A 17,091-nucleotide genomic window follows, 5' to 3' on the forward strand; every position below is an offset into this window, starting at 1 on the left:
AGATATGTAGATGACCCATAAGGGTGGTGTACCCTTATGGCAGAAAGTGAAGAGGAACTCAAAAGCCTCTTGATGAAAGTGAAAGAGGAGAGTGAAAAGGTTGGCTTGAAGCTCAACATTCAGAAAACTAAGATCATGGCATCTGGTCCCATCACTTCATGGGAAATAGATGGGGAAACAGTGGAAACAGTGTCACACTTTATTTTGGGGGGCTCCAAAGTCACTGTGGATGCTGATTGCAGCCATGAAATTAAAAGACGCTTACTCCTTGGAAGGAAAGTTATGACCAACCTAGACAGCATATTAAAAAGCAGAGACATTACTGTGCCAACAAAGGTCCGTCTAGTCAAGGCTATGGTTTTTCCCGTGGTCATGTATGGATGTGAGAGTTGGACTGTGAAGAAAGCTGATCGCCAAAGAATTGATGCTTTTGAACTGTGGTGCTGGAGAAGGCTCTTGAGAGTCCCTTGGACTGCAAGGAGATCCAACCAGTCCATTCTAGAGGAGATCAATCCTGGGTGTTCATTGGAAGGACTGATGCTAAAGCTGAAACTCCAATACTTTGACCACCTCATGCGACGACTCCCTGGAAAAGACTCTGATGCTGGGAGGAGAAGGGGACAACAGAGAATGAGATGGCTGTATGGCATCACTGACTCGATGGACATGAGTTTGAGCGAGCTCTGGGAGTTGGTGATGGACAGGGAGGCCTGGCGTGCTGTGATTCATGGGGTTGCAAAGAGTCGGACACGACTGAGCGACTGAACTGGACTGAACTGAATGTCATCCTCCTTGGATTCTAATTATGCTATAAATAATATTCATCATAATTCATCTCTCTTAATTTTTTTCACTCTACATATCCTGATTATTCCACTAACTCTCTGTTCCTTATTTTTTCCCTTCTAATACCCTGGTAGAACATTTCCATGAATCTTTGGCTTCTTTTCTGGAAACATATATACAGGTAAAAGAGATATTCTCTACTTTCAAGTTTCCAATAAGCCATTTGTTTAGAAAATTCCTAAATATAGATTTTGTTTCCCTAGGTTCTTATTCTCTTGTTTAGAAAATTCCTAAATATAGATTTTGTTTCCCTAGGTTCTTATTCTCTAGCCCCACCTCTCAAATTGCTTGTTGGGCATTTCAAACTAATCATTATATTTTCACATAAAATCCAACAAAAACTATACTCATTTTCTTCTGACCAACTCCTTGATTCACTTGTGAATTCACTCAAACTGAGTCATCCTGTCATTCTCCTCAAATACTCAGCAACTTTTTATTTCCATATTGCTGTTGTGTAGTTTGTTTTACCTAGAATATCACCTTTCTTTATCATCTTCTTTAAAAATCTTATCCAATCTTCAAGGCCCAAATCAGTTACTACCTTTTGAAGCCTTCTTTGATCATCACTAATAGATTACCTCCTGTCTCTTCACTCCTATAGAATTTGTACAATACTTATGAAACTTATAACATCTTATGTTATGCTGCTGAGTCACTTCAGTCGTGTCCGACTCTGTGTGACCCCACAGACGGAAGCCCACCAGGCTCCCCCGTCCCTGGGATTCTCCAGGCAAGAACACTGGAGTGGGTTGCCATTTCCTTCTCCTTCTTATGTTATAGTGACCTTTAAATCATTATGTATCATAAGCCCTTTGATTGAAAGCATGAGGCCCTGATTCAGGAACCACGTACCTGGTGGCACCATCCCTTGAGGGACTGGAGATTTTTGTCCAGTTTAACAGTGAGTGTTTCTCCCTCACAATCTTTATTCTACCATTTTCTAATTGAACAGCAGTAACAGTAATCAAGTCTTGTGGTCGTATGACGTGCTTTTACATTGAAAATTACTCTTTATTTCCCCCCAGTTGAACACATATATGTTTCTGACAGTCATCCCCCCACCCCCACGAAAACAAGGGCTTTGACCATTCAGGACCCTGGGGGCTCCTATGAGTTGGGAGAGGCTGTGGCAAGGGCAGTGGGGCAACTCCAGAGTAGGTGGGCAGCAGACCTCTCCAGGAAAGGTCCTGCAGCCAAAATGATTCATCCAAGATGTAAAAAACTTAAGAAGGTCTGTATCAACCCTTATATTCAAGATTCATGATTTGAAAAGACAGGGCCAGTCACCATGGATGAGCTTCTAGTGAACGAACATTCTCAGCAACACCTGGGTGCTTAGTCATGGACTGTAAGATCTATCTAAATTAGTGGAAAGGATCTTGGGATCTAAGACTGGCCTGTGGGTGTGATGGAGGACTGCCCTGAGATATACAATAGGATCCAAATCTGTCAACAAGGTGAGTTTCAAGGACAGACTGCAGGTCTAGGGAAGCAGGCTATTTAGACTTGTAGCTGCGTATGACTGGGACAGAGTGGGATGGAGACAAGGGAGTCTGTAAGCAGAGTTTTGTTGTTTATGCATGTCTTGGTTCCTCTTTTAATCTCCCAGAGAGTTCATTCCCTCTATTACCGTCAACCATTACCCCTATATAAGGAACTATTTTTTGGTCCTGAACAAATTTCATATTGTCCAGAGACCATCATCATTTGGATGTTTTCTTTCACTCAAATACAATATATCTATTTAGACCCAGTCTGAGAAGTAAGCAACATTTACCTTTCGTTGGCTGAAATTATAACAGCCCCTGCCAGGTAAAGAAACAGTGTTATCACACCAGCACTTTTCTGAGCCTCTGGCTGCTGCGAGCTAGGTTCCAAGTCAGGTTCCCATTTGCTTCTATTGCCCATCTCCTTGGATGCTGCTCCACAGAACTGGAACCAGTCATCATTACTGGCTCCTGAAAAATGAAGGTGTCCCCTCTCCGTGTCTTCCAACTTCTAATTTCATGAAACATCACACACATACCTTTTAGTTTTTAAAATACAAAGGAATTTTAAAATTTTGTTTTGAGTGGGAGAAATTACAGAGTTTTAAAAAGAAAAATCCTTGGTACTTGTTGGAGTTTAATTAGTAAACCTAATATTATTTAGTATATTCGTCTCTGCAACCTTAAAAAATTCTAGGTAGCCATTGCCTTCAGTAAATGGGTATTCCTTCTGAAGGGGGTCTCATTATCTCTGTCTCTCTCCCTTCACTCTATGGAAAGTTTACAGGAAAGGTTCAAATTAGTTCTACAATCTGCAGCTGAAGTCTTTTTCTCTGCCTACACTTTGTTTCTAGAAGGAAATTTGGCAAAGTTTACCAAGACAGTTTGACCCAGCTATTCAATTTTAAGGAGTTTATGCTATGAAAAGAACAAGGGATACTCTCAGACTTCTGTCAAGGATATTAATTTCACAGTTACTTGTAATCATTAAAAATGGAAACAATATACATCTAAAAATAGAGGAATGATTAAATGATTATAGCCTTGCAATAAAATGCATCTTTTAAAAATCTTATTTTGAAAACTATTTCATGATTTGGAAAATGAAACAAAACAAAACACACAAAAAAACAACCGTTTAAACTTTTTATTATGATCCAAAATGTATATTAAATATGAGTGACTCTATGTGGCATAAGTAACACAGAAAAAGTAAGTATAAGCTAGCATTTCAGACTTTTATCTAGTTTTCTGTAGTTGAATGGTAGATTTTTTACATTTTTAAAAATGGAGGTCTTGGAAATACAGCCTTGAGGCCTTATTCCTACTCTACCTTGAACATAGTTATAAACCCTGAGTATGCCATTGATAATGTTCTTCCAAATGTTTTTAAAGGAGCCTGTATTATTTTATTTGTTCATTCATTTAATCAATAAGCATATAGTGACTGTTAAGTACCAAGCACTCTTCTTCATTCTGAGGAGATAAAGTAAACAAAACAGAAAAGACACGTTCCTTGCTCTGCCCAGGATTTAGAATCCTTTAAAATTAGGAAAAAGCATTCTTTAAAATTTCATTTCATTTGGCCCAGTAACTTTATTTCTGGGAATCTACCCTAAGGAAACAATCAAGAAAACAAAATAAAATTATCATACAGAATTAGCAGATTCTCAACAGTAGGGAGATGGTTAAAGTAATAATAACATATTCATACAATGGAATAATATTAATAGGAAGCCACTACCATTATGTTACTGAAGACTTTTAATAACATGAGAAAATATTATTAATGTTTTCCATTAATATCAATGGAAAAAAATAACCTACCAAATTACCTAGAATCTTACTTCAATAATGTAGTGAAATAGTCACAAAAAGAGAAATTCAAATGTTAACAGGTGTTACTTTTGCATGGTAGAGTAGTGGGTGATTTGTATTTTTGTGTCTATGTTCTTCATGAATGAGGTTTAATTTTACAATCAGGAAAACCACGTTGCTTTTATTTTTTAAGATAATTCAAAGATTATCTGTTAAAAATTCAAGGAGCATACAAAAGGTAATTTAACATTTCCTCCAAGTCTGCATTGCCATGGCGGAGTAAAGAAGAGATCATTCATACGGAGAGAGCTGGAGGTCTCTTCCTTTCTAAAACATTCTAGGCAAAGAATGGATGACCATGCCTGTAGGGGAGCTGGATTCATTGGAGGGCCTAAGGGGATTAATTCACTCTGCTCACAAGGCTGAGCAAGGAAAATCACAAGGAGCCCTGGAGAACCTAGAGACACAGCCTTGAGGTAGCCTCTACGTAACCCTGAGCTTGCCTGATAACCAGCACACCAGACACAAGTGGCATTTCTTGTTGTCATTCCCTCAGCTCTGACACCAGAGATCTTCTGATCTTCCTGAGGGTGTCACAGGGGCTCAGGGTCCTGCGTGTGGTTTGCCTAGAGATGAACAGTGGAGCCCAAGATGGCAGAGTCAAGGCAGCCAAAATCTGGGGAAGACTTTGACCCTGATTCATACCCCTCATCTTCTAAGCGCCAAGAGAAAGACAAGTACTGTGGAACATGTCATTTCTGTATAAGCCAAAGCAGGAGAGCTGTCTGTTGGGGCTCCATCAGCTACTTAGTGCCTGACTAAGTATTCACACTGACTGTCAGGTCTCCCTTGAGCTCACAAGTATCCAATGAAGTAAAAATATCAACTTTCCCTCTAAGTTAGGGATAATCAAGATAGCATGTGTAAAGCTGAAATGGCATCAGGTTTCACTGCACATAAAATCAGTTATACATCATGCTGTGAGTTTTCTAAGTTTAAGGGGGCTGAGAAGTTAAAGCAGCAAGTCACTGCAGAAAGACTTACAGGTGTACCTGACATCCAGCAACACAAATATCCAAAAATCAGACTAGCACAAGACAGAAATTCTCAAAAAAAATTCATTTCAGTATCACTTTGAGTGATTGGTTTCTCTTCTACATTTAAAATATAAATTGACTCACCACAATTTATTTTACACATTGCATGTTAAGCACATAAGAGATGCATGAAGGGAACTTAAAAATCAGCATTTGGATATCACTGCACAAGAAACGTAGTTTTCTCTGATTTAAAAAGAGATTTGGCTATAGGACCCACTCAAATCAATTACAAATTTTATGCAAAAGAGTTCAGTAATTTTGGGAAAAAAATTTTGAAGCTTTTCTCTTAGCTTCTTCTTTGGGTTTCTCATATTTATTTATCTCAGCAAGGCCATCAGAAGGACGCATTTCAAAATCACAGTGGCAGGTGTTTTAAACATACCTCCACATCCTAGGTAAACATTTAACACTTGTGAACCCATAGATATACACATTAGAGACCTAGGACACTCACAAAAAGTCAATACAAATAGAGCTATGCTCTAATAATTAGTTTTCCATCATGCCACCTTAGGAACCACTTGAAAATGCCAACATTTTCACTATTAATCAGCTTCTGGAACCCTAGCCTGTTGGATGCAGAAAAGAGCTCTCAATTGCCTTTGCTTGCCTTTTCCAAGCATGTTTCTCTATGGATACAGACAGTCTAAAAACATTGACCTTACATGGCAAAAGAAATTTTTAAAAACTCCTGGATCCCTATATGTGGAGTTCCTTAAGAACAACATAGCTGCCTCTCATTCCTGAATGAGAACTCCCAGCAGCATAGACAGAGCTGAATTAGAATTCTGCATTTTATGATTCTAATGGAATGCTCTTAACATCCAAATAATATTAGAGGGGTGTGATGGGAGCAGAAAGCCTCTGAATCTTCAGGAAAAGGTGAAAATGAGGAATTTTGCCTACATGTACTCAAAATTGGAAAGCATCAAAAGGTTGCATAGCAGAAGAGCAGACCTGCAAGGATTCACAGTACCTCAGTCAGGGGCCAGACCCTTGGCTACAGGATACCCTGGGTATCCCCTTTAGGCTGTAAAGGCAGAAGAGAGAAGGAATATAAGGAAAGAAGCAAAGCAGGAGTTGAAAGGAAAAATGTCAGAGAGATGAGTGGAAAAGGGGAAAAAAAGAGTTAAATGGAGAAAAAAGGGGGGAGGGATGTTTCTAGGAGGTTCAGTGGTAAAGAATCCACCTGCCAATGCAGGAGATGCAAGTTCAATCCCTATGTGGGAAAGATGCACTGGAGAAAAGAATGGCAACCCACTTCAGTACTCTTGCCTGGAAAATCCCATGGACAGAGGGGCCTGGCGGGCTACAATCCACGGGGTTGCAGAGTCGGACACGACTGAGTGATTGTACACACATATGTACATGTAATGGAAAGGAGACAGGTGACCAGTGAAAAGGAGTAGAAAAGGAAAGAGAGATAGAAAAGAAAAGCATCAGATAAGATTAAAATCCCCAATCAACAACTGACTCGGCTAGCTGTCAGTACAAATCCAGGGGTACAAGTGGTCAGTCTCCACCTTGAACCATGCACTATTCAACCCTGAAGCTCCATAGCAATGCTATCTTCCTTTAAAGATACTTTTCCCCTTTTTCCACAAAGGTCAAGCTCACCTATCGAAGGCCACAGCCGTCATGGAGTAAATACTGGCAAAGACAGCAGCAATGGGGAAGAAATTGTGGAATTTGCAGTAGAACAGGCCATAGTACCACTCGTTGTGGACTGCGTAGGTGAAGTTCACCACTGTATTGAATGCAGCCATGGAGGCCTCTGCGAAGGCCAGGTTCACCAGGAAGTAGTTGGTAACTGTCCTCATTCTCTTGTGGGCCAAGATGATCCACATAACCACCACATTGCCCACCACGGAGGTCACCACGATGACTGTGTAGGCAGCTGCCCAAAGGACAATTTGCCAGGCCGGCTGCACAAACTGGTTAGGCTCCGAGATGTTGGTGGAGATGTTTGGGAAGAGGTCTGAGTCCACTGGGAGGACGTTATCCATTCCTCTGCTAAGCGATTAAGCCCTTCTCTCTATACACACAGAGACTCTTTTGCAGCAGGGTCCTGAGCCAGCGCCTGAGCCCGAAAAGTCCTGTTTAACATAGACGGGAGGGCTCTTTCTGGACAGAACCCTTTCCTTACAAGCAGAAGACTTGACGCTCAAATAAAATCTTCTAGACGTGCTGTATATCCTTGGCTTTTAATTCCTCCACTTTTAAGCTTCAGGAAGCACTTGAGTTCTGTAATCTGCAAACAGCGTCTCTCCTGCATTGAGCTGGAACAGAGAAAGAAATTCCACGGGTCACGGTTCCAGGAAGCAGGAGACACCCCCTCCCACCTTACTGCACCTGCTGCTGCTTGCAAGTGCTGTTCTTCCTGCCTGCAGCGAGAAAGGCAAAGCCCTATGCTGCGTGAGGACTTGGGGGGCGAAGATAAGGCTGGGAGGTATTAGTCACAGCACGACCTGTAAAAGTCAGAGTCTATGGCCGGGATTCTGGGGCCCTGGGTCCAGCTGGAGATTTTTTTCCTCTGCTTTCATTACCGCCGCCGCCGCTGCCGCCGCCGCCGCCTGCAGCTTTGCAGGCGCCTCTTGGCTCAAGTCCTGCTCAGCTTGCGAGTTAGCAGAACCTTGGCAGGCTGCGCCCGAGGTCTTTATAACAGGCTGTAGTGACGTCACCGAGAAGGGGCAGTACCTGGGCTGCGTACTCGCCAGCCCTCTTTGACAGGGCCGCAGCTGCACTATGTTGACAGCCGGCTCACTGCACCATCGCAGCCACCAAGCCTTTTGCGGCTACCTGCTTCGGGAGTCTGCAAACCGTGCGTGCTCCCAGCACAGTCCTGGAGGGGGCGCTAGCTAGGTCGCCTTGGAGTAACTGCGCCAGATGGGGTCCGCAGCTGGAAGCACAGATGAACCAAAGGGGAAAAGAAGAATTTGGGAAGGAGCTTCAGGGATGGACACCCAACATCCAAAGAGGGCGGGAATGCTGCCGTGACTCTGCAGAGGCTCCTGCCTCTGGCGGTTGGAGTTGGTGATGTGTGGGGGTAACGTGCCGACGCCGCGCTCCCCAGCTCGCTCCAGCCCGAGACACTCCCCAAATACTTAGTTCCTTTCACTAGTAGACCAAATCCCTTGGAGGCAGTGATAGGTTGTAAGCTTTGGAGAACATGTTCCTCAGCTCCTCTGGGAGCTTGGCCCCTTGCTCCGGGAAAAGCCCCAGCTAAGCCCTCCAGATGAGGCCCCTGCGCAAGCAGAGGGGACTGGGCTGAGCTCTCTGCTAACCAGTGTGCTTCCCAGACGCGCAGCTCTGGGCTCCTTGCCAGCAACCCCTGTCTCGCGTTCGCGGTCCAGAAACCTGCAGCCTCTGCATCTGAGCCTCCCTGGACTGTGGGCCAGAGCCCATCCCCCGGTAGCGTCGGGGATTCGTCTTCCTCTCCCCAACTCCTGCAGAGTTTGCACAAGCACTGGAGGAGAGGTCTGCCAGTCTTCGCTCTCCACTCCATACCCAGCCCTGGCGGGTTTTAAGACCTTGTCTCCTACTCCAAGGCCATTTCAAATGACCAAGCTGGAACAGGGTCCAGAGAGGCGGTAGGAAGGGCTCCCCAGGAGTTCAGTTCTGTTCAGTCGCTCAGTCGTGTCCGACTCTTTGCAACCCCATGAACCGCAGCACCCAAGGCCTCCCTGTCCATCACCAACTCCCAGAGTTTATCCAAACTCATGTCCGTTGAGGCGGTGATGCCATCCAGCCATCTCATCCTCTGTTGCCCCCTTCTCCTCCCACCTTCAATCTTTTCCAACATCAGGGTCTTTTCAAATGAGTCAGCTCTTGACAATATACAGCCTTGACTTACTCCTTTTCCTATTTGGAACCAGTCTGTTGTTCCATGTCTAGTTCTAACTGTTGCTTCCGGACCTGCATACAGGTTTCTCAAGAGGCAGGTCAGGTGGTCTGGTATTCCCATCTCTTTCAGAATTTTCCAGTTTACTGTGATCCACATAGCCAAAGACTTTGGCATACTCAATAAAGCAGAAATAGATGTTTTTCTGGAACTCTCTTGCTTTTTCCATGATCCAGCAAATGTTGGCAATTTGATCTCTTGTTCTTCTGCCTTTTCTAAGACCAGCTTGAACATCTGGAAGTTCACGGTTTACGTATTGCTGAAGCCTGACTTGAAGAATTTTGAGCATGACTTTACTAGCGTGTGAGATGAGTGCAATTGTGCGGTAGTTTGAGAATTCTTTGGCATTGCCTTTCTTTAGATTTGGAATGAAAACTGACCTTTTCCAGTCCTGTGGCCACTGCTGAGTTTTCCAAATTTGCTCGCATATTGGGTGCAGCACTTTCACAGCATCATCTTTCAGGATTTGAAATAGCTCTCCATCACCTCCACTAGCCTTGTTTGTAGTGATACTTCCTAAGGCCCGCTTGACTTCACATTCCAGGATGTCTGGCTCTAGGTGATCACACCTTCGTGATTATCTGCATCGTGAAGATCTTTAATGTATAGTTATTCTGTGTATTCTTGCCACCTCTTCTTAATATCTTCTGCTTCTGTTAGGTCCCTACCATTTCTGTCCTTTATTGTGCCCTTCTTTGCATGAAATGTTCCCTTGGTATCTCTAATTTTCTTGAAGAGATCTCTAATCTTTCCTATTCTATTGTTTTCCTCTATTTCTTTGCATTGATCACTGAGGAAGGCTTTCTTATCTCTCCTTGCTATTCTTTGGAACTCTGCATTCAAATGGGTATATCTTTCCTTTTCTCCCATGCCTTTCACTTCTCTTCTTTTCACAGCTATTTGTAAGGCCTCCTCAGACAGCCATTTTGCTTTTTTGCATTTCTTTTTCTTGGGGATGATCTTGATCCCTGTCTGCTGTACAGTGTCACCAACCTCCATCCATAGTTCGTCAGGCACTCTGTCTATCAGATCTAGTCCCTTCAATCTATTTCTCATTTCCACTGTATAGTCATAAGGGATTTGATTTAGGTCATATCTGAATGGTCTAGTGTTTTTTCCCACTTTCTTCAATTTAAGTCTGAATTTGGCAAAAAGGAGTTCATGATCTGAGCCACAGTCAGCTCCCAGTCTTGCTTTTGCTGACTATATAGAGCTTCTCCATCTTTGGCTGCAAAGAATATAATCATTCTGATTTCGATGTTGACCATCTGGTGATGTCCATGTGTAGTCTTCTCTTGTGTTGTTGGAAGAGGGTGTTTGCTATGACCAGTGCCTTCTCTTGGCAAAACTCAATTAGCCTTTGCCCTGCTTCATTCTGTACTCCAAGGCCAAATTTGCCTGTTACTCCAGGTATTTCTTGACTTCCCACTTTTGCATTCCAGTCCCCTATAATGAAAAGGACATCTTTTTTGGGTGTTAGTTCTAAAAGGTCTTATAGGTCTTCATAGAACCGTTCAACTTCACCTTCTTCAGCATTACTGGTTGGGGCATAGACTTGGATTACCATGATATTGAATGGTTTGCTTGGAAATGAACAGAGATTATTCTGTTGTTTATGAGATTGCATCCAAGTACTTCATTTTGGATTCTTTTGTTGATCATGATGGCTACTCCATTTCTTCTAAGGGATTCCTGCCTACAGTAGTAGATATAAGGGTCATCTGAGTTAAATTCACCTATTCCAGTCCATCTTAGTTTTCTGATACCTAGAATGTCGACGTTCACTCTTGCCATCCGCTGTTTGACCACTTCCTATTTGCCTTGATTCATGGACCTAACATTCCAGGTTCCTATGCAATATTGCTCTTTACAGAACTGGACCTTGCTTCTATCACCAGTCACATCCACAACTGGGTGTTGTTTTTGCTTTGGCTCCATCCCTTCATTCTTTCTGGAGTTATTTCTCCACTGATCTCCAATAGCATAGTGGGCACTTACCGACCTGGGGAGTTGATTATGAAAAGGCAAAAAAAGGTATGAAAAGGCTCCCCAGTAGGTGCCACTCATTTCGCAGAAACCGAAATGGACTGAAGTTCCGAGAGTGTTTCAGTCAGACTACTTGGGAGGTGAGATTCCGCAGGCACTGGAATCTTGCAAGCCTTTCTAGGGTCCATCTACCTCTCTGCCCGATCTCTCACCTTTCACTGCAAGGACTCAGAACTGCAGGATGTGGGCTGGGATGGGTGCGGAAGTTCAGCTGTGAGTAAGGCAGCACTCTCCTGGGACCAGCCTTTGTGCAGTCCTGCCTGGTTGCGTCTCTCCTTCCAGTTCAGTTCAGTCATTCAGTAGTGTCCTACTCTTTGCGCCCCATGGTCAGGCTTCCCTGTCCTTCACTATCTCCCTCGATTTGCTAGAACTCATGTCCATTGAGTCGGCGATGCAATCCAACCATCTCATCTCCTGTCGTCCCCTTCTTCTCCTGCCTTCAATCTTTCCCAGGATCAGGGTCTTTTCAAATGAGTCAGTTGTTTTCATCAGGAGGCCAAAGAATTGGAGTTCCAGCTTCAGCATCAGTCCTTCCAATGAATATTCAGGGTTGCTTACCTTTAGGATGGACTGGTTTGATCTCCTTGCAGTCCAAGAGACTCTCAAGAGTCTTCTCCTACACCACAGTTCAAAAGCATCAATTCTTCGCCACTCAGCTTTATTTATAGTCCAACTCTTACATCCATACATGACTATTGGAAAAACCATAGCTTTGACTAGATGGACCTTTGTTGGCAAAATAATGCCTTTGCTTTTTAATATGCTGTCTAGGTTGGTCATAAATTTTCCTCCAAGGAGCAAGAATCTTTTAATTTCATGGCTGTAGTCATCATCTGCAGTGACTTTGGAGCCCCCCAAAATAAAGTCTCTCATTGCTCCCATTGTTTCCCCAACTATCTGCCACGAAGTGATGAGACTGGATGCCATGATCTTAATTTTCTGAATGTTGAGTTTTAAGCCAACTTTCTCACTCTCTTCTTTCACTTTCATCAAGAGTCTCTTTAGTTCCTCTTCGCTTCCTGCCATAACGGTGGTGTCATCTGCATATCTGAGGTTATTGATATTTCTCCCAACAATCTTGACTCCATCTTGTGCTTCATCCAGCCCAGCGTTTCATATAATGTACTCTGCATTTAAGTTGAATAAGCAGGGTGACAATATACAGCCTTGATGTACTCCTTTCCTGACTTGGAACCAGTCTGTTTTTTCATGTCTGGTTCTAACTGTGGCTTCTTGACCTGCACACAGGTTTTGCAGGAGGCAGGTAAGGTGGTCTGGTATTCCCATCTCTTTAAGAATTTTCCACAGTTTATTGTGATCCACACAGTCGAAGGCTTTGGCATAGTCGATAAAGTAGAAGTTGTTCTGGAACTTTCTTTCTTTTTCTATGATCCAGAGGATGTTGGCAATTTGATCTCTGGTTCCTCTGCCTTTTCTAAATCCAGTCTGAACACCTGGGAGTTCACGGTTTACCTACTGCTGAAACCTAGCTTGGAGAATTTTGAGCATTACTTTGCTAGCGTGTGAGATGAGTGCAATTGTGTTATACTTTGAGCATTCTTTGGCAATGCCCTTTTTTGGGGTTGAAATGAAAACTGACCTTTTCCAGTCCTGCGGCCACTGATGAGTTTTCCAAATTTGCTGGCATAATGAGTGCAGCACTTTCAAGCATCATCTTTTAGGATTTGAAATAGCTCAACTGGAATTCCATCACCTCCACCAGCTTTGTTCATCGTGATGCTTCCTAAGGCTCGCTTGACTTCACATTCCAGGATGTCTCGCTCTAGGTAAGTGATCACACCATCATGGTTATCTGGATAGTGAAGATCTTTTTTGTATAGTTCTTCTGTGTATTCTTGCCACCTCTTCTTAATATCTTCTGCTTCAGTTAGGTCCATACCATTTCTGTCTTTTTATTGTGCCCTTCTTTGCATGAAATATTCCTTTGGTATCTCTAATTTTCTTGAGGAGATCTCTAGTCTTTCCCATTCTGTTGTTTTTCTCCATTTCTTTGCATTGATAACTGAGGAAGGCTTTCTTATCTCTCTTTGATATTCTTTGGAGGAACTCTGCAAGGGTATATCTTTCCTTTCAGATATATCTGATTTTTTTTTTCAGATATTTCCTTTCAGATTCGTTTGCAAATTCTTTTAGAATTCCTGAAAAATTCCTTTTTCAGATATTTCCTTTCAGATATATCTCTCCTTCCAGCAAGCAAACTATTTCCAGGAAGGGCTTTAATGTTCAGAAATGTATTATATGGATTTATACTGGGCTAAAATCAGATGATTTCGGGGAATCTGCTTATTAACTCAGATTTTGTTGAATTCTCGCATTTCAGTGTTTACCATTATTCAGGGAGTAACTTTGCAAAAATGTATCAATAAAATCCTAGATCCTATGTATGTTTTTATTCTCCAAGAGTTGATATTTCTTTCTTTTCTACTCAACTTCCTCTTTGACATACAATAGAGACCCATCAGGCTCAAATAAAATTCTGTTTACAACCTAGTATAAATTCTTTCTTATTAGTCCAGGCCCTTTAATACTATATAGACAGACCTGCAAACCACAATATCCATAATATACAAATATAGGATTTTCACTATTGTCTGAATCTTATTTTTCTCACTCAAAACTGTTTGGATGCTTCAGAGTTATATATATGAAAATTTACTTTGCTTCCAGTTACTGCTACTAAAGACAATGATACAATAAATATTTTTATGTCTTTTCAGTTCAATACTTTATTTCAATGGGATAAACTCCAAGTAGAATTGTTAGGTAATGGATTGTATTTATATTTATACGCACATATGCATATGTGTTGTGTGTTTCTATTTTATGTTGCCAGATTGCATTCTAAAAGGGTATAATACTATTAATATCACTAATGACTAAATCACTGTTTTCCCACATCACCTACAGTGATATGTATTAAGAGTTTTGTCAGTCTAAAATATGCAAAGTATGATAACTTTGTTAATACGTGGTGTTTATTTTTCAGACTACTAGAGAATTTGGACTTCTTTAATATTTTTTAGCTGGGTGGATTTTCCCTTCTCTAGATTATCTATTCGTATTCCTTTTTTCCCTTCTGTGTTGGATTGTTTTCTAGTCATTTTTTTTCCTCAGTGTTCTTTGTATGTTATATGTATGAATACTTTTTGTGTCATGAATTTTCAAATATTTTTTCTGGTGACATTTAGGTCTTTAATTCACCTGGAGTTTCTTATTTTATATTATGTAAAATACTTTTTTCATATTGCATGCTCATTTCCACAGCTCCATTTTCCTAGTGAATTAAATAATTATCCTTGTCACTGAACACATTTTTGAATACATGTGATTTAATATTTATATTCTCCAGTCTTTCCCACTGATCTATTTATATATCTTTTGAACTGTGGTGTTGGAGAAGACTCTTCAGAGTCCCTTGGACTGCAAGGAGATCCAACCAGTCCATTCTAAAGGAGATCAATCCTTGGTGTTCATTGGAAGGACTGATGCTAAAGCTGAAACTGCAATACTTTGGCCACCTCATGCGACAAGTTGACTCACTGGAAAAGACTCTTATGCTGGGAAAGGTTGGGGGCGGGAGGAGACGGGGACGACAGAGAATGAGATGGCTGGACGGCATCACCGACTCGATGGACATGAATTTGAGTGAACTCCGGGAGTTGGTGATGGACAGGGAGGCCTGGCGTGCTGTGATTCATGGGGTCGCGGAGAGTCGGACATGACTGAGCAACTGAACTGAACTGTACTGAACTGAAGGGTCGGACACGACTGAGCGACTTCACTTTCACTTTTCACTTTCACACATTGGAGAAGGAAATGGCAATCCACTCCAGTGTTCTTGCCTGGAGAATCCCAGGGACAGGGGAGCCTGGTGGGCTTCCGTCTAAGGGGTCACACAGAGTCGGACACGACTGAAGTGACTTAGCAGCAGCAGCAGCAGAGCAACATCATACATATAATTCATTTACATATAATTTACTTTTCCTAGCCCCCTTGCAATTAGGCAAAGCCTTATGACTATTTCAGGCTTCCCTGGTGGCTCAGCTGGTAAGGAATTCACCTGAATGTGAGACCTGGGTTTGATCCCTGGGTTGGGAAGATCCCCTGGAGAAGCAAATGGCAACCCACTCCAGTATTCTGGCCTGCAGAATTCCGTGGACTGTATGGTCCATGGGGTCACAAAGAGTTGGACATGACTGAGCAACTTTCACTTTATCACTTTATGACTAATTCAGCCAATAGATTGTTAGTGGAAATGATATGTGTCACTTTCAAGCTGAAACATAGAAATGTGTGAGGGCTAAGGGACAATAAAAGAAAAAGAGAGTATGAGGGAGAGACTTCTCCATATGGTGTCACCTGCTAAGTCCCAAATGATGCAGCTACACGAGCGCAAGTCCTGATCACCTGGAGTTCCTGGGCTACTGTGTAACACAGGCCCCTGCCAAATCATTTTGGACATATAGCATAAACAAGAAGTGAATTCTTGTTGTGTTAATACATCATGTATGTGTGCTCAGTTGCCTCCGACTCTATGGAACCCCATTGACTATAGCCCACCAGGCTCCTCTGTCCGTGGGATTCTCTAGGCAGGAATACTGGAGCTGGTAACCATTTCCTTCTCCAGGGGATTTTCCTGACCCAAGGATCGAGCCCACGTCTCCTGCATTGGCAGGTGGATTCTTTAACTCTGTGCCACCTGAGAATCCATCAGGGTTTGCAAGTCCATTCTCTACATCTGTGTCTCTATTATTGTCCTGAAACTAGGTTCATCAGTAACCATTTTTCTGGATTCCATATATATGTGTGTTAATATACAAAATCTGTTTTTTTCTTTCTGACTTACTTCATTATGTATGACAGACTCTAGGTTCATCCATATCACTACAAATGGCCCAATTTTGTTCCCTTTTATGGCTAATACTCCACTGTATATATGTCCCAACACAACTAACACAACATTGTAAAACAATTATACTCCAATAAAAAAATAGTTACTAGTAAACCCCACCAGAGTTTGGGATTAATATGTTACTCATCCTGATAGAGCAGCTTAACCTGACTAATACAGAAATAAAATAAGGCAAGTTCACATAAGTGCTTACTTCATGCTTTTCTTATCTATTTGGGGGCATCATATTTAAATTTTAGTATTTTTAATCCAATTTAAAAGATTCCAAACAAAATAAACTACATTGATATTCTAACTGGAACTGCCTTGAATTTATTTAATTTTGACAAAATTGACATTTTTTTTTTCTAAATTTTTTCTTTGAAGAACATGAGATACCTTTCCATTTCTTCTAGTCTTATTTTATTCCTTTCAAAAAGGTTTTATAATTTTGGTTAAAATAGATCCAGTCTTTTGATTAAGTATATTTCCATGCTTTTTTTTCCCATGTAAATGAAGTATTTTCCTTTTTTACCCTAGATTAAAGAAAAGCTATTGACTTCTGCATATATGTACTTGCTTGTATGTGTCTGTATGTATGTCCTAGGCATCTTTCTAAATTTCTCATTCATTCTAGTGTTTTTCACTTGAATTTCTTTAGTTTTCAATCACATAGTTCTTTTTCTTGTCTTATTGAATTTCCTTTTGCTTCCAAGACAAAGGTGAATTCAAAACAGTGATAACAGGTATTTTCATACAGTTTCTGAAGATAATTAGGATGTCTTTGATTTTTTTTAACATTCAAGGTATTTGCTGTTAAATTGGCTAAATAGTCTTTTATGTTTAAATAGCTTCGGAAACGGCAACCCACTCCAGTGTTCTTGCCTGGAGAATCCCAGGGACGGGGGAGCCTGGTGGGCTGCTGTCTATGGGGTCGCGCAGAGTCGGACACGACTGAAGCGACTTAGCAGCAGCAGC

General features: G+C 41.7%; 1 protein-coding gene across 1 annotated transcript in view; it reads right to left on the reverse strand.

Annotated features, from left to right (window-relative positions):
* The window catches only part of TACR1 (tachykinin receptor 1), a 178,278-nt gene extending 170,421 nt beyond the window's left edge, over positions 1-7,857 (reverse strand). Inside the window, exon 1 of the mRNA XM_055400696.2 lies at positions 6,872-7,857. Within this exon, the coding sequence (XP_055256671.2) occupies positions 6,872-7,260 (389 nt within the window). The 5' untranslated portion in view covers positions 7,261-7,857. The remainder of the gene's footprint in view (positions 1-6,871) is intronic.
* Between the last annotated feature and the right edge of the window lie 9,234 nt (positions 7,858-17,091).

Source organism: Moschus berezovskii, chromosome 11 (assembly GCF_049115385.1).
Source record: "Moschus berezovskii isolate FMDL1 chromosome 11, NW_MosBer_1.0, whole genome shotgun sequence".
NCBI classification, from domain to species: Eukaryota; Metazoa; Chordata; class Mammalia; order Artiodactyla; family Moschidae; genus Moschus; species Moschus berezovskii.